General features: G+C 33.6%; 1 protein-coding gene across 1 annotated transcript; it reads right to left on the reverse strand.

Moving 5' to 3' along the window:
- Window positions 1-3,054: 3,054 nt before the first annotated feature.
- Window positions 3,055-4,974, reverse strand: LOC132298965 (heavy metal-associated isoprenylated plant protein 39-like). Its single transcript, XM_059795356.1, has 3 exons — window positions 4,707-4,974; window positions 4,189-4,264; window positions 3,055-3,716 (listed from the first exon to the last, which is right to left on the reverse strand). The coding sequence occupies exons 1-3, from the start codon at window positions 4,710-4,712 to the stop codon at window positions 3,253-3,255; spliced, it is 546 nt and encodes a 181-aa protein (XP_059651339.1). The 5' UTR covers window positions 4,713-4,974; the 3' UTR covers window positions 3,055-3,252.
- Window positions 4,975-12,077: the final 7,103 nt, after the last annotated feature.

The following is a 12,077-nucleotide window of genomic DNA, read 5'->3' on the forward strand; positions in this document are numbered from 1 at the left end:
AGATTGTAATCCTTGTTTAATTAGAAATTCAAAGGGAAAAATGCCTGAAAAAATGAGCTTTGTAGTCGTGATTATTAAAACATGAACGAATGCATTTGAATTAAATATCGTGTAATTCATTTAGGTAAAAGTCTACATACTACAATACCCCGGGTAACATATCTCGAGATGGAAATAGTTTGGGCCAGGGGCACGGAATCCCCTCGGACCCAATCTGGCCCATAAAATTATTATATATAGTTATATTACTTGTAAATTTTAATTTTGTACTCCTGAAATTTATTTATTTTCAAACATGCTCTTGGGAATGATTTTGTTTTTTACACATTTAGGTATATAATTTGTAAAGTATTACTTTGTGCCCCCTGAAAGTAAATCCCGACTCCATCCTTGCATATCTCCGAAGTTCTCAGTCGTTGAATGTAGTGGTGGAACTCACCTGATGAATGATCCAACTACTGAGAAATCATGATTAAATTAAATGTCATGTAACTAATTTAGGTTAAAATTTACAATACTTCAAGAGTACCGTACCCTCCAAAGTTCCCAGCCGTTGAATGTGATGATGGACAAGGTATTCACTTCAAATTTATAACTCAAAATTCAGTTGCTTAAAGTATCCATGACTACTAATTCAACAGTAAATATCAAATTATCAAACTCGTGATGTATAGACTAGTGATACAAAATGCCAAATCCCAAATATAAAAACTTGTATCCGAGAATGTAAGGAAACTTCAATTTATGGCATTAGTTAGGTTGTCTTGATCTATAAAATGGGCTATATGACTGGCATTAGCCCTAATAACATATTTAATACTTCTTTTACGATATAATATTATATTGCTAATGCTATTTTAGATTAGTAATAGCAGTAACTAATGCTGCTTTTGTCATTGTTACAACTTATATAGCTAATCAAGCTGGTAGGCCAAAATACATGTGGCCTGTGGTTGTCTGGTTAGGTGGATGCACTAAAAATAAATTTTACTGGTATATATGTGGATCCCAAGTTCCTAAGCATATTTTATTAATCTTCTAAAAGAAATGATGTTCAACACATTTGTGGTAAAGATTCCAAATTCTTTGTTTAGGGTGTGTTTGGATGGTCAAGATGATTTGGAGGGATAGGGAGAGAAAATAAAAGAAATGATAAGACTCAAGTGTGTTTGGGTGGGTTAAATGGAGATAAAAAAGAGAATAAGGAGAGATAGCTAACAGGGAGAGAAAGAGTGGTTTAGTAGCATTTTGATAATAATAAAATTAACCTCCACAAATAAATATACAGGTTTGTTATTTCATTCAAGTCCCAATTAACCACTTATAATTATAAAAAACTACATGAGTAATTTAATTATTATTATTTCTTTTCTTTTCTTGTGTTTGTTGAAAATAAATGTTAAGTGTTTTATAAAAACACTGGAGTAGTGTAAACCCGCTGCACAGCAAAGTATCTGGACTCCCATGGTAAATGCCCCCTGAGTATGTACGGGAGTTGTCAAGTCTTATCCCTTTACTTCACCAGAATATTTATGTATATTATAATGTAAATCATTCTATGGCTCATGTCACGAACCATTGAACACCACAAGTTGCGTAATGTAGAATGTTAATTGGTCATAAACACATCATATATTCTTGATCGTGGCGCTGACTAGGCGCTGATGTTGATAGATTATGTATGATGGAGATTCAACTTTGCAATTAAAGTAATAAATATTTGAGGGTGTAGAAAGTAACTTCAAAAAGAGAGGCAGCTCCTTTGGATCTAGACACTTCCTTTGCTTGGATAGAAGTCTTCAATCCTACACTTCTCTGACCCACCCTCTTTGAAGGATTTTGCCCATACAATCTTTCTAATGCATAATCAAACTCTAAATGGGACTTTGAAATGTTGAAATACTCCCCACTGTATGGTTGACGTCACCAATCCCGTGGTATAAGAAAGTCTAGATTGTCTAATGCATAATCAAACTAACGGGTCAGTGACTTAGCGATATCAATTTTTTACTTTTTAAAAGGAGGTCAGGAATTTAAATCTCAAAAGAAATAAGTATGTGTAAGTACCAACTAGAAATAGAAAAAAAAAAAAAAAAAAAAAAAAAAAAAAAAAAAAAAAGAAAAAAAAGAAGAAGCATAATGAAGGTCTATATGGGACTTTGAAATGTTAAAAATACTCCCCAATATATGATTGATGACAACCATCACTTGACACAAGAAAGTCCTGTTTTTACAATCCGAACTAGAGTCCATTTGAATAGCATAAAACTATAATTTTACACAATATGTATTAGCAAAATACTATAGTGACTGTTTATTTGTCACGAGTAGCTAAATAGTAGCTGTATAAATTGTTTTATTTGTGATTCTATATTCATTCAGAGCATCCATACAACAATGCCACTGAGATGAGATCTTGCAAAGATTTTTTGTTCGTGTTAAGGTTATCATACTCACATGCACTTGGGATTTAATATACAAGTGTACTCAGTAGCTAAAGGTTTCATGTGGAACAAAAAAAGAAAGGTTAGTAATTCACTCTTGTCCTATTAATGCCCCTAAGAGAATGAAGTTTGTTTTTCTAATATTATATACAAAAGAAAAAATGTTTAAAAAATAATAATAAAAGCAGCGAAATATAATGAGGAGTAATCAAAAACTCCAATCAAGTAAACTCATTGGTTCAATATTTGATCGTATCATTTTCGATTGGTTTTTTTTATGTTTTTGCATCATGGTTTATGTCACGACCGTTGCTTACTTCGGAGATATTGTCCACTTTACTTCATTACACAATTTTTAATGTCCTGAATATAAATGTCATCGAACAATTTATTGACCAAGATTTTCAATTTATACAAAAATTGAAAATAAAAATAAAAATAAATCCTAGCCTCCTTCAACTGTTCACATACCTTTGAATCCAAGGAATAGATCTTTCCAACAAACAATGACCCTTCCATCACAAAATTTTGTAAGCTTGGCTTCACTTTCAAACAACCTTATACCATTATCGAGGAGAGAGAGAGAGAAGCATTCATATCGGAAACAAAATTTGTAAAATGAGCATTTCATAATGTAATAATATAATTACCAAAATTTTATTCAACTCTCTACACATGAGTTAACCTGAACAACACAAAGCATCATTATCTATACAACAAGAGATTTCTTGTTCTTGGTGGGTTCTGAGAAGATTTAAATTCAACACCAACTAATAAAAGAACAAAAATCAACACTTCCTTACCAAAATCAACAGATAACACATGCAGTAGGATTCTCCTCCATGCTGTGATGAACTGGTTGGTAGTATGTGTTCAGTGGAGGAGGAGGAGGAGGATAGTATGGCCTGTAATAATTGTATGGCACAATCCCTACCACTGCTGGCGGCGGTGCCGGCTCGGCTTCTTTCTTTTTCTCTTCTTCCTTCTTTGGTTCTTCTTTCTTTGCTTCTTCCTTTGCTTCTTCCTTTTTACCTTCTTCCTTCTTTGGTTCTTCCTTTTTAGCTTCTTCCTTCTTGGGTTCCTCTTTTTTTGCGTCCTCTTTCTTTGGTTCTTCCTTCTTTGGCTCCTCTTTCTTAGGTTCTTGAGCTGGCCCTACTGATAGTATATCTGCTGGCCAGAATTTTCGCAATCTGCTTGCTACTTTCACCGGATCAGCTGTTCCCGTAACTGTCAGCTTCTTATCCTTCATATCTATGGAGATTGAATCAATTCCTACACAATCAAAGTCCCAAAACAGTCAATTGTCTATATATCTACTTCTTCCCTCAAAAGACTACAACAATTCATCGTCTCATATGAATGGGGTCGTCTACATAAATTTTCTCTCTCCTCTCCGATCATTTCTAAAGACTAACAATTGAGAGAGCTAAAAAAAAGAGTTCTTTTTAAACTGAGTTTTTGTTCAACTCTCTGTTCATGAAGTTTTTTCCAATTTATTCCACTAGAACATGAACTATGTTTCATAATTTTATATGACAAAATAAAAATATTGAACCAATCACAAACATTTTTCTTTGAACATAGCAAGAAAGGATGCCACTTTTAAGCATTTTTTTCTTTCATTTCTAGCATAATTGTCAAAAACCCTATACAGAAGAGATTAACTCCTTGGAAAATTTTCAAAATCTTCCATCCAAAGAGCCAGATTGAATAACTTGGACATTTTGAAACACTAATTTGATACCTAAAAGAGAAGAGACTGTTTTCAAGGCCTTTCTCTTGTCCTTGTCATCATGCAAATCCAATTTCAAGATGAACTTCTGTAAACAAAAAAAGATCTCAATCAGAACCTCTCAACAATCAATTATAAAATGAGGACAATAAAAGCTATTGATCAAATCAGAAGACTACAAATAACAACACCAAAGATCTGATTTGGAACCAAAACAAGCTTAAACAAGTAAATCAGATAATCAATTACATAAACTAAATAAAACCCAATTCAACATCTTGTGTATGACCATCAATAAAGATGAGAAGACAAAAACAGGATCTAAAGACCTTCTATTAGAAAACCCATAAAAAAAAAAAAAAAAAAAAAAAAGCATTACCCATAGGAATCAATTGAATCTTATATCTATACTGAAATTTAAGCAAAACCCATTAAAAATCATGCTTTAATTCCTTTACAAAGAAAAAGAAAAGGAATTGGAAAGAGGAATATACTGAATCACAAATAAAGAGAAAATCAAAGTATCAAACCTTCATTTGCAATTCCTTAGGGTGTGACTGAGAGGGTAAAATGCAGTTGGGATGAGAGAACCAAGAGAAGAATCCTAAGAAGAGATTAGAGAGAGATAAAAAGGAGAAACGGAAATGTTGAAAAGAGTGAGATAATACGAAAGCGAATATTTCTTTTATTGAAAGAGATGGAGAATTTTGGGCGAACAGTGAGAGTTTTCCAAATCAAAACAAGAAATGCAGAGTAGGAGAGAGAAAGTGGAGAGAGAGGAATCAGTGCACGTATCCGAAGAATTGCGACCAGTGAAGCTATTTAATCCCGCAGTTAAGAAGACGAAACAGTGAAAGAAGTATCGCTTTCTTGGCAGGTAAAGCCTATAACCACGCGAATCAAAAGGAGCGTGACCGACACTTCCACCTCATGTTAAACACTCGGTATAATTTTTTTTCAAGGTAACGGAGTGGGAAGTAGTTTTTTTCTTTTTTCTTTTTCCATGGCAAGAATGTTAGATTAGAAATTAGTGGGTGAGAAGGCTGGAAATTGGGCTCCCTGAGATGACGAGAAGCAACTCACTGGATTACAAAAGTGTTCACCCAATGAAAGTAATGTTTATACTAAATTCTCCTTTTTTTATGTATATTTATTTTGGGTAATAAGAGTGATATCATTCAAGGAATCAGGGCCAGCTAAATTATAATAAGGCACCGACTTTCCCTCCTGTGGAGGGAATCACACGACAAATCATGTGCCTCGAAACATCAGAGTTGGCAGCAACCTAAAACTAATTAAGGCAACATTTGTTCATTTCTTTAAATACAAAATATTAATTCAATTCGAGTTGTTTTTAGTAGGGTTGATCACGAATCGGATCGATTTGATTTGGGGTAAAGTTCAATCCAATTCGGTCCCAACAGATTGGTGAAATTTGAAACTGAACCGATCCGTGAGAACCTTCAATCCAAACCAAACCGATCCATAAAATAACGGATCGGTCGGGTTTCTACGGATTGGGTTTTCAACAACCCAATATGATTATACTTTATGACCCATTAAAATCTCAAATTAGTAATTAAAAACCTGTAACTAACTTTTCAACATATATCACTACAAACTTAAATTACCTAATAACAAAATAGAGTTAAAAATCATCCAAAAGTGAAAAATATATTGCAGTACCAAATATAAATTATTCAAATCGAACAAAACAGCTCATTAGCATATATATATATATATATATATATATATATATATATATATATATATATATATATATATATAATTAAGGTAACGGATTGGATCGGTTCGTTTAACGAATCAGATCGGTTTTTTTAGTATCCAATCCGTTAACCGAATCGCAAATAACGGATTGCTATTTTTCTAAACCATCACCGAACCATGAGATCTGAAAATCGAACCAAATTACACAGATCGGATTGATTCGGACCGGATTGACAGATTATTTGCTCACCCTTAATTTTTAGAATATTAATATATGGACAATATTTAGGTCCTCATTAGTGAGAATCTACAATATATAGAATAATACTAATTTCCAGAATAATTGTAAATCCTCCTACAAGTTGGAGATTAAACTAAAACAATATTTATGAGTCTTGGAACCTTTTATGAACTACAACAATACTAATAAGTTCCCCCCCCCCCCCCCCCCCTCCCCTTAGATTTCACTAGTAAGCTCTCATAGTTGTTGCGCAATTAACCAATAAAATTTAAATAAGTCATTCTTTGTATAAATTATCACCCAAACTATATTTGTTAGTTTGAAATTTCTTTTAGTTTCATCAAAGCATCAGTATTATAAAGCTCAAGCAATTGATATAGAGGTAGCCGCTGATTCAGGAATATAGAATTGATGCTCTAATTTTCACTTTATATGATTGGGAAATAATATTTTAAATACATATAACGACCCGAATCCGGGGGATCCGAATTGCTAATCAAGTCTGAACCTGACCCCAGGACACCAAGGGCAAAATGGTCATTATAGACCTTACAAGGCATTAGGAGTCAAAATGAAGTCATAATGATCGTTTCTAATCACTTCGGTTCAAGTATAGATGAAGGAATCGACTCCGTTTTCAAATCGGCCCACTTAGGGTTTCTAAGGGTAAAAAGGTCATTTTAGGCCACAAAGTTCATAATTAGACGCGGTTCTATAATTTTAAATACTTTGGAGGTTAAATCAGATGCACACGTTGAAAATTCCGGACATCGAAAAAAGTCAGGAAAAACAGTACCTAAGAGCCCTTAGCCGAGCGCTCGGTGGACACCCCTAGGCGTTCGGCGCTGAGTGCTCGACTACGGAATTTCACTACTAGAATACCTAGCCCAGTGGCCCGAGCACTCGAAGCAGGGGTTGCGAGCACTCGAGGGTCCCAGAAAATGGATATTTTTGCCCTTTTTCGACTCCGTTCCCGTCCCCGAGCTATATTTTAATCTTTTTGACCATAATACCCCTATCCCAACTCACAAGCATGAATGAATGATTAAACGTCAATGCATTTCATCAATCCAAGCATTTATACAAATCATTATGTATCTATATCATTCAAAAACTTGATACATTGCTAGTATATGACATATATAGTTATCTGTTACATGTCCTAAATTATATTAAAATAGTCCAAAAGAATATAGGTTACATATTTACAATGCTTTACAAAAGAATTAAAGTCTATCAAGCATTGGTTACAAAAGAATGCAAAAAAGTACATCCATTGACCCTAGCTACACTTATGAGGATCCGTCATCAACCACGTCCTTGTCGTGACCTGAAAAATGTTAAAGAAATGTGTGAGCACAGAGGTTCAGTGGGAATGTTAGAAGAATGATGTCCATGCTCTAGTTGGCTAAGAATGTGTGAATTTGTATGCCTACATGAACAAATATGTTATTATGTGCTTATGTGATGACATGGTATGATTTAAACCTTTGGAATGTCATGATTGTGATACTTTTATATGTGTATGTCACCATTCAAAATTGGTGTTAAAGTCTTGAATATATCAATCATGTATTTCATTGTAGAAATGTATGCAAGGTGTTTGATATATTGCTTATGTGAACATAAAAATTGAACAATTGAATTGTGAGCATGCCCATGGAATGTATTATGATCCTACTTATATATTAAGATGATGAATTGGCATATGGCATTTACACCATTGGCATTAAGTGAGCACATGGATTGAGAGGAAATTGGGAACTTGTTTTTTAAAGGTTTTAAAGAATGTTTGCGAAAACTGGATGACGATGAGTCATTTTGTATCCGTGATGTTAATGCAACCTAGAAGAAACATAGGGAGATTGCTCTATGAATGGTTGAGTTACTTAGGCCCCAAATAACGTTAGGGAGTCACTCTAAGTCAGGGATAGTTAACCAATCATTCCCTCATGGTGGCAGGGAGTCGCCTCGTGCCAGGTTATATTAACGGGCTTGGTGTGTGTTAAGTTGAGAGTGTGGGAGCATTGGGTTGGACATTTGCATAGCACTGCATTGTCTTGCATTACACCAATTGTAGTTATGAAAATGAAGTTTACGTTTACTCTCGTTATCTTTCCCAATCTTGCATGATCCCACTCCCTTCTACTCATCTTTGGGTGTGACTCACGGAATTATAAGGAAAGCGTCTTAGGCATCACCTACTGAGCCGTTGTGCTCGCCTTATTATTAATATTTTTTAGGTAACGAAAGGAAGTGGATGTGAACCCACAACCACAAGCTTAGAGACTCCTATTACAGCTTTTGGATTGTATTTTGTCATGCCTAGTCCGTTCCCATGCTTTTTGCTAGGTGTTCCATGTGGCTAGTAGTACTTGACCCTAATGTAATCTTTGACAATCTAGTTGTTGATGATGTAATTATATTACTTTTGGAGGGACTTGTGTTCAATTGACATGTATATCTTTGGACAACTTTTTTTTATATTGTATCCCTTGTATGTATATGGAATGTGGGGATATCAATGGATGTAAAATGGGTCACTTTGGCACGCAAAACAGAGCATCGAGAAAATTAAATATGAAAAATAATTAAAATTTTTTGAAAATTACAAAACATCACACAATTTTTACATTTTAGGCAAATAACAACCATACCCTTTACGTTGGGTATATAAGTCTGTTACGTTTGAAAAAATGAGCAAAGAATGACTTGAGCTCATTGTTTCGTTAAAAAATTAGTTATGTGTAATACATGACAATTTTAAGATATGAAATTCTAAAAACACCCTCATCTCTTCCTATAATGCCCTCATATATATATATATATACACTGAACTGACGCCGGTGACAGACCCGAAAAAGCTATAATACCAAACTGAGAAAACAATGGAGCATCATTGAAGATATCTATGGTTATTCATTAAAGACCAAACATGGCTATCTAGGAATAAACGCAGCTCATTGTTGAGTCAGTCGAAGGTCATCAGAACATGGATGAACGGAGCTTTCCGGTTCGGTCACCGGAGAAGCTTACATGGACGTAGAGCTCATTGTTCTGTCACCAAAGAAGGCAAGCATATCGTGAGCTTAATGGTGTTATTAATATTGTTCTCTCTACTATTAATGTAGATGAAGCTAAGGTGGAGCACACTGAACTAAATGAATGTGGAGCTCGCCGTATTGAACTGGGTTCATTGGAAATGGTGCTCACCGGATTGAACTAGGTTTCTTCGCCCTTATGTTTGCTGCACTTAGGTTGTTGTTTGCTCAAAGTTTCACGCAGTTCATGTTGCTGCATATGGGACTTTTGGTTTGGTCTTCACCTTCAAATCTTGGTTCATCACCATGGCTTTAACCGAACTGAATTGGGTTTGCCGAAAATGGTCCGCGGTTAGGTCTTCAAACTGGAATTGTTGGTTGATCTTCTGAAGTTTCTGAGCTTACACGGTGATGGAGCTTTTCCAATTAGATGGTTGAAATTGAACTGAAGCTCGCGCGACGGCGGTGTCATGAAGAAGAAACAAAAGAAGGGAGGGGGGGGGGGGGGGACAATTTCGTCCTTTCACATTTGATTAGTATTTTACCTTTTTTTTTTTATTCATTATAGATAGACCCTTAGTCTTTTCTGTCCTTATTTGTTCCAAAAAATTAAAAGATAAAAAAATTTTAGAACATATAACTTTTATTTTTTTATTCATTATAGAAAGACACTTATAGTCTTTTCATAAATTTTTTTATTTTTTTCCTTCTAATAAAATTTGTTGAATTGAAAGAGTGTCTTTTTCACGCATATAAAGGCGCGTGAAAGTAAGCATAAAAAATTTGAGATGTGGGTGTGGGTCAGTTGTCAATATAGGAGTCGATGCGTCAGCGTCAACAACGAACATCTGCGAGTTTTTCCTTACAATCCAGGCGGCGAAAACATCCAACCCACCTGCTGTGAATTTTCTAGAATGGCGATAATAATAGAGTATTACAGTAACAGTGAGTCCTACTACTGCAAGACGTAGCTAATTTGGAGTCGTGGACTATAATGCCATGCCATAGTAGCCCAAATTTGACGAATTTCCCAACCCTGCATGGTAATTGGCAAGCCACCATATATCTGGTTCCATCAATTGATTAATAATAATCCACCATTCGTACTTTAAATCAAACAATTTTAAGTCAATTCCCTCACCAATCAACTTATGCGGACTCTATTTGAGAATCACCTTTTTTCTTTTTCTTTTTTCAAATCAAGATATGTCAAAGCTTCAAAGTATTCTATTCCTACTATTTTTTTACAAGACGCTTGACTACCCACAATTTGACTTTTTTGTATTTTATGTGTGGTATGATTTTAAAGTATTTGTCTATTATTACAACATTCAAATTTTATAAATAAATAAATAAAAATTAAATGTTGAAGAACATATATGGTCTTAGATAAAACATGACAAGGAAAAAATTCAGACATTCCAAAAAAATAGAAATATTTAAAATATCTGGTTGCATAGAATTAGGGTTTTTAGAGTTAAAATTGATGGAATTGGAAAAAAAATTAGTTCAAAGTTACAGAAAATTAAATTGAAATATTCTCTAATTTTATAAATTCAAATTATAAGACTTTAATTCTATACCGTCAAACATAATTAAAAAGAAATTATTTTCTTTAGTTAAATTTTTTTCCAAATTTTTAAAGTTTGAATTGAAAAATAAAAATTTTAAAAATTTATAGGCACAGGGCACAAAATTTTACTCCTGATGTATTCCTCGTCTAATATTTTGTTACTATGATAGAGGGTATGATAGAGGATCATATTTGAGTAACTGAAATTTGGCAAGTATGTCATCATTGAAAGTGCTCTTGCTTTATGCAAAAATGATTGTCAAATTGAAATTATGTGGAGCCCACCCCACTTGCTCTCATGCAACTTTTATTCGAATTATCAAAACATGTATCATAATTCTATTTCAAAATTAGATTTAAAATATTACAAACATACAAAATCGTTGTTTAGATGTGCAAAAATAGGAGGGCATGCACGTAAAATAACCTCATTAATCATCAGATTGCAACAGAAATTGCTTTGACAATTCTAAATGGTTTACGAATTATGATTTTATGATTTCCATCGTATCAAGAACACCCTTATCCTCTACTTTGTTTTGACATGGATGTTCATGGTTGGGGGGTTCTTTTTTGTCGACCTAAGGACAAAAAGTAACCGGCCTATGGACTTGATTAAATATTCTTTTTCAAATCCATTCTCGGCCTTTATAATTTTGCTTTTTTTTCGTACCATGTTTCATCAATTCATTTTGGTCCAATACTTCAATCAAATCACACCCTAAATGTATACCATACTTAGTATTTTTATCCCATATATCCTTCAATCAGAAATCTGATATAAATTAATGCTATACAAGTAATACCTGTTTTATTTTTTTACTCTTTGAAAAAAGTCCAATAAAATGTATATGCTACTAATCTTATAATAAAGGGATGTTATGTACACATAAAATGTAATATATTTTTAATACTTATTACCTTTAGAATTATGATTCTTTACTAAATTATTGCACATGAAACTTTGGAATTATTGAATTATGATTCTTTACTAAATTATTGCACATGAAATGTAATAATTAATTATTTATTTATTTAAGAATTATTGAATTCTTTATAAATTTAAAATATTAAAAAAGTAACATAGAGCTAGATAAGTTTCACCTTGATAAATTTATTAAATGCATGCAATGTCGCTTATAAAGTTCCAATACTCCAATCAAATCACATTTTCCATCATAAATTCGATGGTTTTACTTTAACTATGGGCGGCGGGCCCTAAAATATATCCAAGGATAATCCCAGAATATATTATTTATTTACGTGGTAAAGAACAAAATTAGGCTACCAGGAAAAAATCTACCATGCCATGCGAAGA

Source organism: Cornus florida, unplaced genomic scaffold, assembly GCF_030987335.1.
Source record: "Cornus florida cultivar Cherokee Brave unplaced genomic scaffold, ASM3098733v1 CherokeeBrave_3.0.0_Hap2_Chr03, whole genome shotgun sequence".
Taxonomy (NCBI): Eukaryota; Viridiplantae; Streptophyta; class Magnoliopsida; order Cornales; family Cornaceae; genus Cornus; species Cornus florida.